This window comes from Falco rusticolus, chromosome Z (assembly GCF_015220075.1).
Source record: "Falco rusticolus isolate bFalRus1 chromosome Z, bFalRus1.pri, whole genome shotgun sequence".
Classification (NCBI taxonomy): domain Eukaryota; kingdom Metazoa; phylum Chordata; class Aves; order Falconiformes; family Falconidae; genus Falco; species Falco rusticolus.
Window position 1 is genome coordinate 68,255,786 of NC_051210.1, and position 21,410 is coordinate 68,277,195.

General features: G+C 36.4%; 1 protein-coding gene across 1 annotated transcript in view; it reads left to right on the forward strand.

The window, feature by feature from the left end:
- FGF10 (fibroblast growth factor 10) overlaps positions 1-20,742 on the forward strand; it is a 67,871-nt gene extending 47,129 nt beyond the window's left edge. The window contains exons 2-3 of the mRNA XM_037374495.1: positions 13,601-13,704; positions 17,682-20,742. Of these exons, the coding sequence (XP_037230392.1) occupies positions 13,601-13,704; positions 17,682-17,879 (302 nt within the window). The 3' untranslated portion in view covers positions 17,880-20,742. The remainder of the gene's footprint in view (positions 1-13,600; positions 13,705-17,681) is intronic.
- The last annotated feature ends 668 nt before the right edge of the window (positions 20,743-21,410 follow it).

Consider the following 21,410-nt stretch of genomic DNA (forward strand, 5'->3'; position numbering starts at 1 on the left):
CACTTTTTACAACATTCACCTGCATTGAATTTTATCTGGTATTTTATTGCCTTGTCAGCTTGAATCCTGAGATTCTTCTGCAGTTACTCTCAGTACCTTCAGTTTTACTATCCTGAATAGTTTAGTGTAAATAACACTTTTTGTCATGGCATTACTGTGGATCATTAATGAAAACATTAAGCACAGACAAAACCAGGATTTTGCTGATTACTTTCCTGAGAAAACTGATTAATTTTGTTCCCTATTTTTAATCCAGTACTTATTTATTTATTGTTGTCTATACATTAGCTACACAACATGCGTATGGTTGTTGAAACAATTGTGGAGTTGTTTCATGCACAAGCAATAAGACATTTTTACATGGTTTTGTATTTGTTGCCTGTGGCCAAGCTGCACAGGCAGCATGCACAGCTCGTGTCTGAGCTCTGACATTGCTTAGAAATGTCTGTCTTCACATGCAAAATCCCAGACAGAAACGTGGCAGCTCTGTTCTTCAGCTGCTCATCTCCATAGCTGTCTAAGGCTAGTTTTACACTGTCAAATAATTTAGCTCCCCGGGTAGCTTTCGGATCCAGCACTCCTGACCTTTTGCATTGCACATGTTAGTTCACACTTAGCCTTTTTTTGACATGAGCTATTTCCTCCTGGAATGAACCTCCACAAAATTCTCGGGACCAGGACAGTTCACTGCAGGGATCACTCCTAAGAGGGAGTATGGACAAGACCAAGCCGGCTTTGGTTCCTTTGGTTTTATACACTTTCATGCCAGCCCTGCAAGAGGATGTCTACCTGACCTTGACACCAGACTATACAAACAGCAGACTAGTGGGCTGCCACACGCCTCCACAGTATGTCAGACACAGAACAGAAAAACCACAGACATGTCTGAGGGCTATGGGTAAAGTCTCTAGAGGTAATAGTTGAGGAGAATTGAACCAAGCACTCTCAGGGATGCACTAGACCACCCTAGAAGGTGCAAATATGATTGTCAGCCAGTTTTCACCAAATGGCCTAGGGGCCAGGTGCTCTTTGCAATGTTGGACAGTACTGTAAGCAAAGGTATCTCTGAGCCTGACATAAAAGTACATAGAGAAGATAGGAGGTTCTTCGCCTGCCCTCTACATGTCCCCTGGCAAGGATTCTGCTGGAATCACAGCAGAAAATGCAGTGTCAGTTGAGTGGTTGATTGGGGTTTGTTGGCTGCACGGGATTTTGTGCTGTTGGACTCCAGCAAGCAGAAAAATCAATTTAAATAGAGAAAGTTGAGTAGAAAAGCTGGAAAGAATGTATCAAACCTTCTGAATCGTACCATTCATTAACTGTCCCAGGCATAGGTTTTTGAGTGTTTGTGCAAGAGACTTACATAGTTCAAGGAAAGGAAAAACCAAAAATATTTCAGCAGCCCAGGCTAGGGAATCAGAGTTTGTATAAAAGGACAAGACATGAGGCAGAAGCACGTGCAATTAGATCACATAATCCTGTGTGCAAAACATGCTTGTTAACTGTTATGTGAGAATGTCAGCAGGGAAGATGAGAAACAATATAGAAAGAGACTTGAAGATAATGAAAGCAGAAGGGTGTGAAGTGATTGTGCTCTGCAGATCAGCCTTTTAAGTTTCTGTGCAAGATTGACGATTTTGTCATCTTGCTTTTTCATGAGGTGTTGAATGAATGTTTAAGAAGACAGCACTTATCGCTGCTCATCAAAGTTTTAAAAAAACTGTTTGTACTAGAAGACTGAAAATACCAGCTCCAGCCAGGTTAGGAGACAGTCAAGTATTAAAGATGAAAACACTGTGAAAGACATATATCAGGTGCTTGCACTATAGCAGGCAATAGTTTACATCTGTGTGCAAGAATATAGATCTTGATACTTGCTTTAGTGTTTCAACATACCTTTGATGATGAAAGAAATGTACAGAATATGTAAGATGAAGTACAAATCTAGCATTAAAAAATGAGAAGCTGATCAAGTAGCATTATAACAAGAATAATACAGTTATTGAATGTTGTCTTTTTGTTTAGTTTGGATTAGCTGTAATTTAGGATGAATTAAGTACACATAAATATTTATGTCAGAGAAAACAAAAAATGAATGAACAAAGCAATGAACTGGTGATCAGAGGTCACAGTTCTTTTCAGCTGCTAAACTATTAACCTTAACTTCTTTTCATGCAGTAACAACTGGTAATTAATTTCTTTTTATTTACTCCAAGACTGTCCAATAACAATAGTTATAGTAATTGTGCCTTTCAATAAATATTTTGGCTGAAAAAGTTTGGACAGTAGTTTGTTTGCAAAGTACCCAGGGGGTTATGAGCTACCCACAATCTGTGACTGGTCATCTTAAATCATATGCAACATTGACCCAGACTATGTTGGTAAGAGTATTAAGGTCAGAGACCTGTCTTTCATTTGAACACATCCAGGTCAGTTAAGAAAATAATTTGTGGACAGAAAAAAGCTACGAGGGAAAACCAACAGTTAGCTATTTTAAAATATACTGTAATATTTTTTGTAGTCATTTCTTAATGCTGATCACCCATACTATACAGCTGCCCTAATCTACACTTCTCAGATGTTCATTCTGTTCCCACAGTCATGATAAAGTTTCCTTTAAAAGAATTATTATTGTGACCAAGCAATACTGGGAATATTTGTTGCATTGTAGCATAAAACTGCTGAAAGTGTTGATGAGTAACTGCCACCAAGGATAATTATGTGAAACAGTGAATATTATAGCTGTCCAGTGGTAGTCTTGCATTATAAACATATGGATCACATATTTTAAAATACCACGGATTCCTTTTTCCTGTGTTAGGCAGACAGACATAAACCATTAGAACCAACAGCTAATTGATGTGGTGAATTAGTGTGTTTGGCAACTTTCTGATTTGCAGGGAAAACACTAAAACTTTTTTTTTTTTTTTCAGAGAAACACAGCAGTAGTGGGATGCTGTTATCTGTATCTGGTCATGGTCTCTTAAAAAAAAGCCTGTAGAACTTTGTGATTTTTCTGTTCTACCCCATTACTAGGTCATTATGCCCGTACAGGTTTAGGAAAAGATCCTACTTGCCACAGACAGTGCAATGCACATTGCTAATCTTTGTGGTACAGTTACACAGTGAGTTTCCTTCTGTCTCCCACCTTCCACAAGAAGATAAGTACTTGAAACTAGCAAATGAGAAACTATATTTTTCCAGTCTTGTTGTCTTACACAATGGGGAGTCAGGTTGAGATCCATAATAAGAACAAATGAGGCCCAAAATTAAACATAACTGTTGAAATAAATTGTCTCATTTTGATGTGCAGCTGAGCAGCCTTCACATGAACAGCTACAGTATGTATCAGTCTCAGTAGGAGGCAACAAACCTGTCATTTGGATAAAGATTGTTGACAGACAAGTAGCAGAGGCCATCTGCAGCACACTGAGTTTTGTAAGTCTCACAACTTCCATACATTTCATAGGGATACCTTTTTTCATCTGTTTATACACTGCCTTAGCACCCAGGCTCACTTCTGTCTGCTCATAGCTGTCAGCACTTGAGTAGGACTGGCTTGATTTAATTATAATTTGTGCCCTATTTGTAAATATATTTACTGTATCTGCTAGAAGCTCCTGACTGAACGGCAGCTGACTGCCTGAGCAATGAAGACCTGCCTTTCCTGATATTGCAGGTGATGGACAGCTACTTCTCCTGGCAGTCACCATGCACTTTGACTGTTTCTTTTGCATTGTCCCTTCCTTGTGTGTTAGGATGGGCAATAAGTGAACAGCTTTAACTCCATTCAGTTTCTTACAATTTGCAATTATTCATATTGAAATTTATACAAATGGTAAAATGCAGGAGGAAAACATAATGATCATGAGTGTGGAAGATAACTTGGCATTCCACCCAGATTGAAATAGGCAGCTCCACACAACTCTTAGAAAATTTACTGAGTTGTACTAGTCTGTTATAAGCTTTCTATTCTCCTGTGTATTTCTGTGGAGACCTAGAAATTTAAGATTTGACAGAAATCCTGAGTGCCTGGTCCTGTCTGCTAAATGGAAACATGTATGGACTGCCAAGTTTCAATTAGGATTTGGATTGTGATCCAAGATTCCTTATAAACATGTGAAGTAATCTTTTTGCTCAATTCAGTACCCATCAGGCCTTAGTTAGAACGTCAGTCCAGTCTTGGGCATCTCACTTCAAAAAAAAATTAGCCAATTGGAAAGAGACCAGAAGGAGAGCAATAGGAGGTCTAGAAAACATATACTACTCACAATGACTTAAAAAACTTGGATTGTTTAATCCTTAGGGGTATAGGTTGATTTATTTTCTATTGAGAGTTATTTTTAAGCCAGATCCTTCCAATGATTTTGTTTATAGGGCTGCTCCACAAACAGTTATATTTGAAGGGTTGGTGAACTTCAGCACAGAGGCAGAAAAAAATACCTGGGGGAATGGAATTTAAGGAGACTCCTTAAGCTGCCGCCTTTGTCAAGAGATCTAGCAAATCAGATAACTACAACCATACATCTAACCATATATACTGAGGTAGGGACGGGGAGTAGTGCTTTTCTTTTTTTCTCTTCATCCCAGAAACAGATCTGATAATGAATTCTGACACTGTCTCTGTCCGGTTTACAAGTTATCAAATCTTGCAATGTTGGGGTCAAGCATGCAGAGGTGTTCAGACCCTCATATTTTCCATCAACATTCATGTTGCTGTCTATACATCTTCCCATCTTGGCCCAAGCATGGAGCTCAAAAAATCTGGGTTTTGATTAATAGAGCTCAGTACAGCTGGCTCTGTCTGTAGCCATTCCACCTCCACAACGTGAATTAAATCCATGTGAAGGAAGCAAATGTGATATCTTCCCTCCTGCAAGGACTTTGGCTAAATCTGGTGGCATACTTGCATGCTGGTGATGAAAGTGATGGACCAGGTGCCCTTGAGGACAGCTCTGAACTCATATTAACTGGCAGCATAGATGTGTCCTCGAAGTCACTTCCTGCATTTCCTTTACTGAAGTTTAACCTGTCTAACTGTGGACATTTAACAGGAGTGCTGGTGTTTGGAATTGTTTTTTGGAGTCGCCTCTTTTCACTGACAAGAGGGGAAAACATAGGCTAACTGTGCTTATGAATTATTTGTTTCTGTTACATGTCAGGACATATACTAGCTAAATTGATTCCTGCCATTCTTGTAAGTAAACTTAAACATCTCCTTTGCTAACCAACAGCTCTCACTACTGCATCACTAAAGAGGTCCTTTCTTGCCATGCTATGCCACCCTCCCATTTACTTGGTCTACAGAGAATCACTGGTTGAGTGGTCCTCGCTCTGCTCTGGAATTAAAGACATAAAAGCAGTAGAAAAGGGAAGAGAAGTGGTTTAGTTTCCTTAAATCCCCTTGTGGTTCTGAGAAAATTATTGAATAACTAATCTTTTACATGGTCTTTATGCACCATAGAGACTTCACACCTTACGCTAATATTGTGCTAATGCAGGAGGGCTTAGAGATACTGTTCCCACAGTCTTCAAGAAGTTTGGATACATGTATAAGGTACATCTTATCCAAATGCATCAGATGAGGGAATTTGGACTGGAAAGCTCGTGGGACATTCACATTTTGGCTATAGTTTAAATATGACACATTAGCAGCTTGTTCTGTGGTCTTTCAGTACTTTCACTTCTGATTTAGAGCAGGAAGGGTAGAGGTCTCAGAAAATAATAATAACAAGCACAAAATGGATTTTAACTTCAAATAAAGTTTTAGTTCTGAGTGACAGCTGAGGTTATGGTTCACCTTGGTCATTATTTGAGGTTTCTGCCCATAACTGTGGTATCATGGGTTGTGAGATTTCTATCTTAAAATGCCTTCCAAAGGCAACTGCAAAGCCTGTAAGATTACATTTTAATGGAACTACTTTGCTTCATTATAAAGCTTCTAAAGGCACATCTTGCTTAGCCCATCTTCAGTTTCCTAGGTTTATTTTATCTTCTACTCCACCATCTTCCTCTTTCTGTTGTCAATAATTCTTATGCAAGACAAATAAGAGATAGGAATAACTGTATAACTTCTCATTTGGGAATGTTTTCAGCTTAGTTTGTGCAGATGTAAATGGTGCAACAGAGTAGAAACAGGGTCAGTGGCCTCATATTGCTTAGTACTTCACTCTTTCATGACCACATCCAACCAGTCTTCTCATTTCTTTAAACCACCCTTTTTTAAACCACCTTCTAAAAGCAAACTTTTGAACTATGAAATCTTTAACATTATGCCTTATCACCAACTTTATCTGACTCAAGCCAACGTTAGTCAAAGGTACCCCTTCAGAGAAGCTCCCTGCAGGGTGCACAAACCAAAGTTCTGAAAAGAGGAATGTTACCAAGTTTCGTCCTGTCCAGTTACCCACCAAGAGCAGCAGCTGCTGTCACAGGCCCAGCAGCTTCTTGTCACCATTTGGGAAACTGGGAAGTTTTGGCAGCCATCAGTCATCTTCACATTCCATCCAGATGAACTCACTCTTCATCTGTGGTATTTCTGTAGACAGAAGAAAATGCAAGCAAGGGGGGGGCTGTCTGTGGATCGCCACATATATGGGATAATCTTTGAAAGGGGGAGGAAGATACAAGGTGGTCCTGTTCCTCTACATTAAGAGGACTGCAACTAGGGTTACAGACATTTAAAGTGCATTTTAAGAATTTATTACACAAACAGGATCAGCTACAGAAAAATGGCCACTGTCTCACACTGCAAAGTAGTTGAATTTGGTTCCAGAATCAAGTGATCCTCATTGCAGGTTATATTTGGATCCATTGCAGTACTGCCTTGATAATACATTTGGTACTCTGTCAAGCTGTCTTTCCTAACAAATTGCTTTCCTAACAAATCACTCACATTCTAGGATGTTTTGTAAATGTTTTGCTTCATATTACCAGCATTTTTATAAAAACACGGGACATTTGGAATTACCATACAGAATTATGAAAGTGCCACTTTTCACTTTTGTTTTTTATAGCCACCCTGTGCAGAGCAAGACAGCCAGTCAGCTTTCTGTTGCCTTGTCATTTATATAATGATGACTTTTATAATCTATAAAAATAGTTTATTTAAGTTAAATATATTTGGTTTCTATTGGGAATATGTTTCTAGCCTTCGGGACCTGTAAAGGGAGCACATGCATAGCTACAGGGCACGTTTCAAGTCGATATTTGAAATGTTTCTAATTATAATGAGTTGGAAATGGTTTGGGTATTGAAAGCTATGCTTTTACAGTGGATGTGGTCAAAGGGGATTAGTTATAATTGTTGAAGTTTACAGAGTTATGGCTGTAAAATAATAGTGTGCTATCTGCTTTAAAACCATAATGGAGGCCACAGCATATTTTTTTCTTTTAATTATTTTAGTTTCCTTTCCAAGTTCCTAAAAAGCACAAAGCCAGAAATGAGTAACTACTAACAAGAATTTTCCCCCCAATAATATTAATGATTTGTAGTGCTTATTATCAAACCTAATTACAAGTCACATTATAACATGGAAGTTATTTACTTTACACATTCTCTTGGAGTGAAAAGTTTAATGCTTGGAAATGGCTGAGCCCAAGCAATAGTATAAAATCAGATAAAAGATACATACAAGGAAGTAAGTTGAAATGCCTTGTTTGTTTCGGTCTTCATCAGTTGGAATAGAAAAAGAACAAAATGAAAATGAGTTGGATGATTTATCTGTTTTTTACTTGATAAAATTTACTTGCTGTACTCAGTAGGTTGGCCAAGCCTCTAGAGAATAATTCTGAAATCAAGGAAAAAAACAACTCCCCAGATAACTGAGGATGTAGTAAATGTAATACCTGTCTTTAAAAAAGGAGGGAAAAAGACCTAGAGACAAGTCAGCATATCCTAAGAAAAAATACAGCAAAAGTAATTTTTAAATAAATGTTTATAAGCACCTAGTAAATTAACAGCCAAACCCAATTAATTAAAGAATTAATGAAATAAAAACAATACCAAACCAACCTAAATTTCATCTGTGGTGAGATAAAAATCTTCATGCATAGGAAAGAAGCAGCAGATACCATAAATTTGGGAAAGATTTTTGAAACTTAATGTCCCTAATGATATTCTTTTAACCAAGATCAGCAAGCAAAATCTAAGTGAAAGCCTTACAGTGTGGAAAGCCGTACTCCGGAATGAGCAGTTGTTCACTGCCAATCTGAACAGAGGCATCAATTTACACAAGAGTCTCTTCAACATATCTCCTAGTAAAAAGTAATTAAGAACTTGAATGAAGGAATTGAAACTAGGATTATAGAAGTTGCAGGCAATATGAAACTTGGAATAGTTGAAAGTATTTTGGAGGACTGAATAAGAACTCAAAACACTGACAAATTGGAGAAATTATCAAACAAAAAGGCCACAACTGAGACACATGCAAAGTACAACATTTAATTAGGAGTAATCAAATTCACAACTATAGAATGAGAAATAGTTGCTTACATTCCTTCTGTGTATCCGAGTGTGGTGGATGACAAATCAAACAAGAATCACTGTTAGCATATTACTGTAAAAAATGAGGAATTATGCATAAATGTATGAGTATGCATATATCCTTTGCAGGAAATATGAAATGTTCCTTCAGGTATCAACACTGGTAAGGCTTCATTAAAGTACTATGGCCATGCTGTGGGCACAAGCAACGGGCATGTTCAAAGGTCTAGAAAACCTGAAAGCTTTAAGGAAAGCATTTTAAAGCTGGGCTTGTTTAGACAGTGAAAGCTGGTAGGTAGATATGTAGGTTTAATAATAATTTCTGAATATGTAAAAGGTTACTGCAAATTAAAAACCATCTCTTTCATGTTAGTTTACAGTTTAAACAAGAATTAATGGGCTCAAATTACAAGGCCATTTAAATTGGACAATAAAAACATTTTCTAACGTAAATGGTAGAATAGGCTACCAGGGGGTTATAGAATCTCAGGTTTTGAAGGTGTCTGAGAACAACCATCCATCAAGAATATCTTTCCTAATTAAGTCCAGTGGAGTATCCACAGTGATGTGGCATCCTTTCAGCCGTATAGGCTGTGACTACACATAGGCTCATACCTCCAATCCTGCAGCTCTTGAAGAATATGAAATTGTGTCAAATTGATCTTGAGAGCCCATGGAAATTATATTTTTTTATTGCAGTAGTATATAAGTCCAATCAGAGCCTGTGACTCTACTACATAAACCTTGAGGAAAATGCAAAAATTTTTGTGCCCTCAAAGAAGTCAATTTCATTAGGTGAGAAAAACGCTACAGTTTTAACCTTCATAATGTAAATGTCAGTTATATTTTTATATGTTTCTTCTTAATTTAATAATGACTTAATAATCAAATACATATTTTCACCCTTACATCCAAGGCATTTGATTTACATCCAGTCTATTTCAAAGTTCTGAAAAATCCTTATGACTTCTGCTTGTAGGTCCAACTCAGATGAGTTGGTGCTTTCATGCTGACATTTGAAATTTGTGTCTACATCACTGAGACCTATGAAAAGATTCCTATTGCCTTCAGTAGATTTCTATAAAACTCCTGTAACAATCTTCTCCTGAGAAAATCTGTAAATAATACTAAATAATTTGCAATCTAGACAAAAGCTAGTTCTGTGCTTTAACTAGCATGTAACTCCAGTGAAGTCTCTGGGGTATACAGGGAGTAGCAGGGTAGATAAAGGGTATACAGGGAGTAGCAGGGTAGATAAATACCAAATCAGGTCCCTGTTACCCAAGGGGTAATAGATCATGTATTAAATTAATTTGTAAGGAAAAACGTCCATTAAAATTTCCCCTTCTCCTCCCAAAATACTGCAAAAGTTAGAATATGCAAAATTGTCACTGAAGACTATAATTTTTCAACTTCCAAATACACAAAGCACACTCAGTAAGAATAAATCCAGGATCGTTGGTGATGAGATCAACCTGATAATAGTTCTCAAGAATTCAGCTACATTTGGCTCCAGTTAAATAGTGTAACTAAGTATAATCAAGCCAGTTACTGTGGATATAATGTAAATGTAGTAACATTTCTCCTCATGACCTCCTTTCAGCTCTCCCACTGGGGATATAATGGAGTAAGTATGTATTTGGGATATAATGGAGTATGATTGCAAACAAATTTTACCAGAAAAAAATACTATATTTTCATTAATTAGTATACATTCATATACTTCCATGGCTTTAACTTAAGTACTGAACTGAAGAGCAGTGTATCTCCATCATTCAAGTGCAAGACACTTAAAACGGGTTAATTCAGAACAAGTTTCTTATTTAAGCACTGTTCTCTTTCAGCTGCAAGTGTAATAGTCATGGTTTTGAAATGTTGAACCATAGCTGAAATGGTCTAATACAGTGTTTTGTTACAAGGAAAATGTGACAAAATGTAATTCAGTTTAATCCATTTCAACATAAAAAGTAATGATGGCACATGTTATGCCAGTATCTTTTTTCTTTTAGTGGTGGTGGTGGTTTTTTTGTTCCTGCTGCTGTTAGAAAGGGACCCAGCCTAGTTTTAGTGGTGCCACATTTGGATTACAGCAATTAATTTCTGTAGAAAGAATTAACTAAATTCTTCTCATCACTTTTTGGCATGGAAAATACAAAATACACATCACTCTGTAAAAGGAAATGGGCATTGTAGCAGTGTTTGCACCACATTCTTACCTTTTAGTAGCTCGTCATCCACATAGCCTAAGGTTCTCCGCTTAATTCTGTTTGGTTTTGAGCACAAATACTTGAAGAGATGTCCCATGGGAAAGGAGTATTAAAGTCCACTGCTCTGTATTAATGCTTTCACAGAAAAGCAAGAAAGAAACTGGCTTTTCTTTGCTGTGAAAATGAGCAGCTGTGCAAGAGTAATCCAAGTATAATAGGCCTTGGCTGGATTGGACTCATTGATCTGCTTGTATCAATGGCATGACAGTGGTATATATAAGATGACCATCAAGACTTAATTAGGGAGCCCTCACAACTTCTATTGAGATTAGAGAGTATAATTCTCTTAATTTCACATACGGAAAGTGATATATGTCTGCATTGCAACAGTAGACAAGTTAGCCCTAGAAGTAGATCGTTGGCCTTAACTGACTCTTTCTGGGTCTTCCTAGATGACAGTTCCCCTAAGTTGTATCCTCTTGTTTACACCTAAGCACCTTGTGTTAATTCTCAAGCTAACGTTACATATAATTAAATAATGGAAATTGTGCTTAGAGTTTTCATTTAAATAAATAGCCATAACTTTTCTGCTTTGCAGTAGTTAGACAGCTCCAGCTATTAGAGGGACCTTTGCTGCTACGGAGTTGGATACTACTGATGGCAGAGTGAGCTGATTTGGGAACTGCTGTTTTTACTCCCTCACAGGTAGCAGACTTGCAGTGCTGTACAGAACTGTGCATTCACTCTGTTTGTTCAAGTCTGGGTTTCAGGCCTGAGGGGCAATTCATGCAGAACTGTTTTCAAACGGCTCTAAGAAGCTCAGGGGCAATTCAGATCTTTGACAGTGTAGGTGAAGTTTTTAGTTTATATGTGCAACTGCATCCTTAGCAATAATGATTTTTCATGCTGCAATTAAGACTCTTACCATAAAAATCTTACAGCAGAAGGCTTTATCAGTTGATTTTTTTTTAATACTACATCATCATTTTTGTCTATCAACATTTATATTTGCATTTTCATATGAGTATTTAAACAAAATAATCCTCCACTTGCATCTTTTCATAGGTTTGGACAAGGAAATTTTTTTAAATATTATGTCTGGTTTAATATGGTCCATTTTCTGAAGGGCTTACTACATCCTAGACCTACTGTTGTTTCTCTTGACGTTCTCACTGAAGTCTTTCTCATATGCAAGTACTATAGACCTGGTGACTGTGGCCAAGCTAATGTTTCTTGCTAAGTAAACCCAGAGCCTCTGGTTCTTGCATTGGAATTTATATATCTTCATATCAAGTACTTCATATATAAATACAGAATTTTAAATATATTGAAAAATGCATCCAGGAAAGGCCACCTCTCCTTTCTTGACAATAGAAGGAGGTCATTCATGTTAAACTGCCTAGTTTGATGTTCTCCCTCTTCTTCACATCCATAAACTACATAATGTTTACTTCTGAATAAAAAACAGCTATTACTTTTTCATGCTTGATTCACAGTTGCTGCCCAGGTAACATCAAAGCCTCTACTTCCAGTCACAGAATAAATGACAGCCACACTCCTGAACTGCACAGACCAGTTCAATGGCCATACAGAATGGCTTTTGTACCACATACAAAGCAGCCATTTAAAAAAAAAAATACAGTGAAAAAACTTCCTCCTCATGTCTCTGCACACTGAAGTCCACATGGTTCTGCAGGCTGAACAGAATGCGTTCATTTTTCAGGGACACAATATCAGCATTTACAGAAAAAGCACTGAATCCCAAGTGACACTGTTGGCTTCACTTGATGTGTAGTTACCATAAGGAATTTTTAAGTAAATGAAAAAACATATGGATTTTTCAGTACTACTCTGCTCAGACAAAAAGTATAGAATATGTTTAGGAGGAAATCACTCCAAATTCTTTTATTTTTTAAACAGGTAACAAGTCATCAGCGTTATTCCAGCTGATCTATTCACTATATTTGTTGGCTCAGCCTAGGATGTCCTTTTCTGCCCCTCCTGTAATTTCCTCATTGGGCCCTTAGTGACCACTGGGTTAGACGGGCTATTGTTCTGACTACTACTTTAGTATCAGGAGAAATGTTACAGCCAGGCGTACAACCGGGATAAAACATTTAGAAGTTGTTTGGTTGGAGCCATATTTATCCTCTGTTAAGACTCAATGCTGAAACAACATAGCCATCTAGGTACTCTATTAGTAGTTGAAAAGGGATCTCTGAAGTCACTACCTAAGTTGTAGTAACTTCTACCACTCCCAGATCACTATGCTTTTGGGCAGAAAACGTAGGGGTGAAAAACTCTGTCTCCCATTACTGGCCCCTTGAGCCATCCACTATCCCAGAAAGAGTTTGTTTTAAAGAAAAAAAATTAATCATATTTATTACAAACAGAACAAAATGTTTCTGATATCTGAAAGACAAAGATAACACGGCCGTTAGGGTTAGTCTTACTGTATCCCAAAATGTCAACACACTTGCCAAAAAAGAATTTACCAGCTCAGTGCAGCCAAGAGATTTAGTTTATCTAAATGTCCTACAAGGAATAAATAGTTTACCACTGGTTTTGAAGACTGGGAGAAATATCACATTCTATTGACATATGCTATAGATTTAATTTAATGCTGTGGTTCAGATGTCTCTTCTGATAAATTTTAGTAAAATCTACGCTAAGAAGAATGGAGCTGTTTCAGTATTTATGGGGTTTAAAATGCAGGGTTAGCAATGGAAACATGTTAATTGAAACAATGCTTGTATATATTCTTGCAATGGTTTAGAGAAGAATTTTGCTGAAGTTTGTTGGTCAGTTGGTTCCAAATATAAGTTTAGTATTTTTTAGGTTTACTGTGATTTCTATAGCAAGAAGATCCTCTAATGAAGAGATTAAATAGCTCAAATTTTATTTTTTAGGCATATTGGAGATAACATCTGTAGAAATCGGAGTTGTGGCAGTTAAGTCCATTAAGAGCAACTATTATTTAGCCATGAACAAGAAAGGAAAAGTCTACGGCTCTGTAAGTATTTTTCTACCTTGCAAACGGACTGAAGCAGACAGCACAGTTCCATCTCTTACCCACTGAAAACCCCACTTGTCTGTGTATATACTACTAATTAGAGCTGAAATGAGCTGTTCATCAAAATTTCATTCTCTGCTAAACCATCAGCCCCAGTCTGCACAAGCTCCCTGTTGTTTGGTAAGCTCATATCATACCAAAGCAGCTGCAGGGATTTATCATGCTTACTGCTTCACTCAGGTTTCTTATTAAGTAGTGGCCAATGGAGAGTATCCTACAAAATGTAATCTTTAGGGCTGGTTTTCCTTGGTTTTCTGCAGTACATTCACATTTAGCAGCAAATCTTGGAGGGATAAAGTGCACCTGAAATCTTTGAAACTTCAGCTGGTGGAGCAGACACACCAAATTATCAAACTATGACTTTGAAGGGGAAGATATCTAGAGTAGCCAGCTTTAAATTGAGTGTATTAATTAATAAACAGGATTGTGGGCAACACAGACAGGCACGGACTTATATATCAGCAGATACATCATAGAATTATAGAATCATAGAATGGTTTGGATTGGAAAGGACCTTAAAGATCATCTAATTCCAGGCCCCCTGCCATAAGCAGGGGCACTTTCTATCAGAATAAGCTTCGTGTCTGAGCAGAATTTGGGTATCATTTGAAAACTGTATTTGCATTTATGTAAGTTTGGGCTTACTGATACTTTCTGGGGGGAGGGGGGGTGGGAGTGGGGGGGTGGGAGGGAAGCAAACAAAAAACCCCAACCCTACAAAACCCAGTAACTATCCAAATATTTTTAATAGGAAGCAATATGGTCTATAAATCTGACTGCTAAACTCAAGTGTACCCTCACACATCCACATGATTACACAAACACCAGATGTTCTGGTATTATATCTGATTTGGTTTAAAATTTTGCAACTTTTTCCAGTTCCAGTGAGTTTGAGCCCGCAGAAATGTAAACTTATTCAAGTCATCTGCAAAGATTATGAGCTGATCACATTGCTCAGTGTTCAGAGCACCCATAGATGCTCTAAAGACAGCAGGTCACGGATGGATACTGGCACTGGGTTTATCCTTAGGCAATGTAGCTAAGCCTCTGCTGAAAATACTGAAGTAATGCCAGTCTCAACTAAGACTCAAGGAGCTTGAAGTCATTTGACCCTCTTTTTTAAGGAAACATTTTTATAGGTGGGTTTAGTTCATACAGCTGTATAAACTATCCTCCCTCATCTGCACTGTAGCTAGTCACTCCTGGTTCAGAAGGTGACTTCTGACTTTCTAAACTCCTGGACAGTGTCAGAGAACCACATTAAGGAAAGGCCAGAATAGAGAAATGTTTCTGAAACTCCTGTAAATGTGGTTTTTAACTTCTAGAACCACAGTGATCAGAAATACAGGACAATCAATGCTCAGTCCTGCACCATTGAGAGGTATAAGCATGTACTGAGTTGCTGACAAAGTTACTATCTGTCAGTTAAGCTACACTCATTGATCATGGGTATGCTTCTGTACACATACGAAGGTGTCAGCATAAATCACCATCTTCAATTCACACATCTCAGTTTACAGTGTTTAGTCATTTTTGATGGCCTGTCCCAAAGCCTGAGTTAAGTTTTCCTACCCAAGTTGTTAGCTGTGGCTTGTGTGGTGAGAGTCCATCCCAACCCCACATACACACAAAAGAAGTCAAAGTATCTTTCATGTACCATAGGTGGAAACTGCTGCCATAAGGTTCAGTAATTCATAGTGTATTTGAAATAGTGTTGACAGGAGGATACGAATGTGGAAAGCCTTTTTTTTAATTCCAGCTGAGATAATTTTTCAATATTCACATCATAAAATCACAGCATAATGACTTATCAAAACCTATTCCATAATGCTTCAGAGATTTCAAGAATGCTTCTGTTATTATTTTTCTCATCCTCCAAGACTTGCAGTTAGACCTATATTACTACATTGTGGCAGCCTGCAGATGGATATGAAAAACAGAACCAATAAAAAATTTAAAAACACTCTTAAGCATGTGCACAATAGACATTGGTGCAGGGTTATGCTGACATTTGTTTGACATGAGCAAAGCAGTCCTGGCCTAACATTCAGACCCCTGCCAATAAGACTTCTTAACCACATCACAACATCATCTGTTCTCTCTTTATTATCTAAGAATAGAGATAAAACTTTGGATCTGAGTAACATTCTGCATCTGGGAAAACAAGTAAGACTCGATGTTTATCAAATACTGTTCAATTTGACTGACTTTGAGGGAGCAAAAGAAGACTCACTATTTGGTTTCTTTAACAAAATAAGCCGCTGGTAGGTCAGAGAACTTATTGCAGTTTGGATCTGTGACTGATGTCCAGCTGCATTCTTAATACCTTGATGCCAGAGGTGATGTATTGCAGTAAATAAATATTAAATGACCTATATGTAGCTTTGTGAATACCAGAAATATCAAGCGTGGATTTGTAGACTCTTCTCTTGATAGTGTCTTCCCCACCAGTGGTTCAAATAACTACTGTTCCCAATGTCAAAGAGCATGTTGGAAGTCAAATTGAGTTTAATTATGCACAGTTTTGTTAGGAAAACATAAACTTGTTCTGTGCTCCTAGCAGCTAAGTAAAACATTAATTATAGACCCAAAAACTGTTACTGTATCAAAGTACTGAACATTAACTACTTTAAAAATTCCAATTTAAATTAATAGGAATAGAAAATATATCTTAATATTTGTATGTCCTTTTTTATTAATGTGGATACTTTCTGTGTCTTTAATAGCTGAATATCTGAGGGAATTGATCATAATTAAAGATAAAACATGCCAGAAGTTCTTATCTGTGCCATGAAAATTGTTTTATTATTCAGACATATTTCTTACCTTGTTAATAGACACATTAAAAATGCCACATGTAGTTAGTATATCATACTCTCAGATTCTGACTGGCTTCTGCCTGAGGTGTGAAATGACATTTTCTGAAATACAGAAATAACAAAATGCTAATTTTTGGTTGTAATTTAAGGATGTTGTAAATGTTGCACTTTTGAAGGCCTTCTAAATGGAATATAAGTAACTTGATAAAAGTGGAGGTTTTTATATGTAGGGATTATTTTTTTATGAAAACAAAGCATTCTTGGCTTCATTATAGAGAAGAAGATCTTTGTAAGAGTGCTTTTAACAGAAAAAAAAAAACAAACAAACAACATTTCCTCCTACATGCTTCTATTTTTTATTCTTTCTACCCAACTGGTAACTGGTTCTCCTTTAAAAACAGAAAATCTTAAACCATAGTACTATATGCAGAGTTGCTTTCTTTAGTCAATAAGATACAGGATGGTACATTATTCTTTTTTGACTAAGCCCCTTTTGAGGTCAGCAGAGTAAACAGGCCTCACTTCCATTGTAACAGCAGCATAACAGTGACTTACACCCAACCAAAAAAGCCCTTTTTCATGTCCAGTGTGGTGTAAAGGATAAGGATCTTACTTCAAATAAGAAGTAGGCCTATGTCATGCGTATTTGTTTAACATACAGTATCAATAATCTCATTCAGGATATTTAATGGTTATATTTGTTAGAACTGGAATATGATGAATGATTCTGAGATTGCCACCTCATACTTTGAGTTTATGACTGGGAATTTGATTTAATATTGTTGCCATATTCTAATACAGAGAAGTTTAATTTCATCTGTGAGTGAATTATATCATATCTCTGCTATAATTATGTACTGAATAATTGACTATGTCTTTTTTTTTGTTTCATTTTTTCAGTCTAACTGATGTTGCTTTAAATGCTCTGGGCACACTGAAACTTTTTTTTAAATACACTGTGGAATCCTAAAAAGGTGTCACATACAGAACATTGAAATCTTCCAAAATGGTTTTAGAATTTTAGAAACTATTTACCTGCAGTATGCTGCAACTCTGAAATATTATGTTTATTCTGAATTTGTTTTCTTCTTTTAACAGAAGGAGTTTAACAGTGATTGCAAATTGAAGGAAAGAATAGAAGAAAATGGTTATAACACATACGCGTCCTTAAATTGGAAGCACAATGGAAGGCAAATGTTTGTGGCCTTGAATGGAAGGGGAGCCACAAAGAGAGGGCAGAAAACAAGAAGGAAAAATACTTCAGCTCACTTTCTTCCAATGGTAGTAATGTCCTAGATAAAGGAACTATTTTATTGATGCAGTTGAACCAAAGGCTCTTATTTCAAGAATATTTGGTAATCCTGAAGAGTAAGTGCAAAGAAATAGTGCAGACATCTGCTTGTTTGAAAAGAGAGCAGGGGAAGCCTTTGAAGGTTTTGTACTCATTCCTGGCACGTGAAATACTTTTTTTTAGTTCAGTGTCATATCTTATAGTCAAGATAAAAGCTGGATCAAATGGGATGGAAGTTATTGCCAGTGTGAACAATTGTTTTTTTACCTCTTCAACAGAACTTATGGGACATAAGACAATCTGTTGAATGATCTTCATGGGGAATGCTATTTATGGAATACTAACTCATATCAAAGACCTTAATTGCTCAGTCAAGCCTAATGATCCAATGAACAATTAGATACACAAGCATTTACTGGAAGCACTTGGGTCATATGCACAAATAATGAAATTTCTGGAGAAGCCTTGTGGAAAAATGAATAGGATTAAAGAATATAAGCAAAGTAGTGTGAAACTGTTCTAACAAAACGAATAGTATGGTTTGCTTGTATGTTCTAAATTCATTTCTTTTTATTTCTCTCTAAGTTATTTATTTAATAGGATGTTAAATATCTTTTTGATTTGAAATGTTTCCTCATTTGCTTCTTTGTTACTTTCCCATTTTCTCAGTACTTCACTTGGAGGTTGATAGGTTAAAATGTCAAAACCTCAGAAGTACTCTGAGAATAGGTATTAGACAAGGCTTTAAAGGCAGATTTTAATGTGTATAATCCATTTTTTCCCTAAACTGTCTTGCACTTAAGCAAAAAGACCAAATGAGCAGCGCTTGGATTTATCGTATTGGGTGTCTCTATGGCAGAGCATTTCTTTTACTCTACCAGCACTCAAGAACAAACTTCAAGAAATACTTTGTTCAAAGGGTCTTTCTGCTTTTCTGAAATTGAGAGAAGGGGATACATCTGTACTTTGGTGTCAATGCATCTGTGTATATATTCATCTGATTCTGATTTCAATGTGGAGCTAAGTTCTAACGCATTGCAATCAGTGCAGTATTCTGCAGGAAGCGTTGGGCTGGAACCTAGGTGTGGACAGCCCTGTTAAAGTCACTAAGATTGCAAATGTTTAACTGTGTAATTCCCAAGTGTAAAATTTGGCCTCTGAAAGGTAGGTAATAAGGCAACACAGTCCTGCACTCCTTCTTTAATTAATACACCCATTCAGCACGTTTGTCCTTGTTACCAGCTTGCAGAATCATGGGCATATAGTGGGAGTGATACCTAAGTAAAGACTGAGGGACGGGGATCCAAAATCATGCTCATGCATTTATCAGAAATTATTACTCACACATATATTATATATGAGAGCCAACTAAAAAGCTGTGCTGGTATCCAGCTTTAGCATGCCTTTCATATCCATCATAGCAATTGGTGGCTCAAAATACATAATATCCAGCACATTTTTAGGACGTGTTACTAGTCCCATGGCTTAACTTGAGCAACTGCAGTATAATAAAGTTAAGCATAATATGAATTTTGTTCAGTTAAAGGTACATAAGGTTTGTTTTATGTTTTGCTTTACTCTGTAATTTTAGAGAGCTCTGGATAGCTCATCAATGTAACCATATTGAGATTCATTTTGTTAGAGCAGATAAGTAGAAAACAGTACATCAAACAATTTGTACCACTGTCTTCACATTGTATTCCACTAAGTAAATAAATAAGTCTTTGCAGTGTCTTTAGTAAGAAACAAAAGTAGTATAATATTATTTTGTTCTAAATACTTTAAGTGATAACTATGAGATTATATTGATGCTGCAGTTTTATCTTCAATATTTCTTGTTGTGAAAAAGTTGGTTTTATTTTTATTGTTTGGAAACTGTATTTTGGTACAAAGGAGAGCCTTGCTTAATGTGTCTTTTTGAGAATGTTTAACCTGTATAAAGGCTGGTGTTGTTGGAATCTTCTATAACTTATTTAAGTCAATGTTTAACCAGCACATCAATCTTAATCTGTTATTTAAATATTAGCCATTTAAAAAAAGAAAAAAGCAAAAAAAATACAAAATGGGCAGATTGTATTTTCTGTCCTTAAATAAAGTCAACTATTTTAAAACTAGGAATTCATTGAGAGACAACATTTTAGCTGATAGCTGACATTGTATTTGATGGTACTTTATCTCCAGCTTTCTCTTCACAAATGAGATTTTTTTTGAAAAGAAATAAGGATTTCAGATTTTAAATGTAATTGCAGGTCACAGAAAAACTTAACTGCCGTGATAAAGGCAAGTTTCTCTTTAAATTTGTAATCATAATTAAAACTGACAAGACATAATGGACCACCCGCAGTGAACATTCAGTGTGGGCCTGGGTGAATGCAATATTGGATGACCACTTAAAGAACATTTAGGGTACAAATGAAATTCTCTTTTGACAGAATTACCTATATGATGTGGTCAGGGGATGAATTGTACATAAATATTATCGTAGTACTTAAAACACCATGCTGCTAAAAGACCAATATGGGGAAATATCACTTTTCCAAAGTGCGTCAGGAGCTATTTGTGGTTTCTGAAAATTAACCAAAATAAAAATAAAACACTTGAAGGAATCAATGATTCCTGTGTGTTTGGTATACTGTAATACCCACTGTAGTGGGAGCAAACTGCAGACACTATCTAAAATATCACAGATCTTCAACCATAAGCTCTGTTTTAAATCACCCTCAGCATAACAGACTCCTGAGTAACAGGAAAACAGAGGGAGGGATTTAAGAAAAAAAAAGGGGAAATAAAAATCACTGAGGAACAATGTATAGTATGTTGTATTTAAATAAAAATAATAAAACATGGGGAACAGAGAATAAGAGTATTGTCTTTGTTTGTTCTATGAACCTGAAATAATACTATACAATAAAAATGAAAAGGGAAAATATCTGTTGTACTACAGGATGTGGTTTGGTGCTGTGTAGCCCCAAAACAAAACAAAAATTTCTTGAACATTTGCAAGTTTCTTTAATGTTTTGCATGTGTGAGTCAGATATCTCCACACTAATAACAACCAAATGCTTCAGATTCTTCTTGAAAATACTCAAATCCATCTAGTTTATACAGTGTAAAAAGCAACTAATTTAAAGCAAGCACATTTTATGAAGGAATGAAGGATTTAGGAAGAACATGTACTCATATTTTTAAAGTAAACTTCAGATATGGAAAAATAGTTACATTTTATATAAGATGTCATCCAAGACATTTCAGGTTATAAAGTTCCTTAACTGTTAGTAAGCTTTAGTAATACAAGAATACCAGTATATGAGCATAACTTTGTAATTCATGCCCCTGCTGAAACTGATTCTCCCTATTCACACATCAGTTGTAACTGCTTCAAGGAGTGATCTCGAAACTAATGCATGAAGACAGCTCCTCTTTTGAAGTATCAAGTATCATTATTTACTCTGTTAAGATTTTGGGACAGAATTCATCCTGCTAATTTCCTATTAAATTGGAGAAATAAAAGTACAATGCATAACACAAACACATTT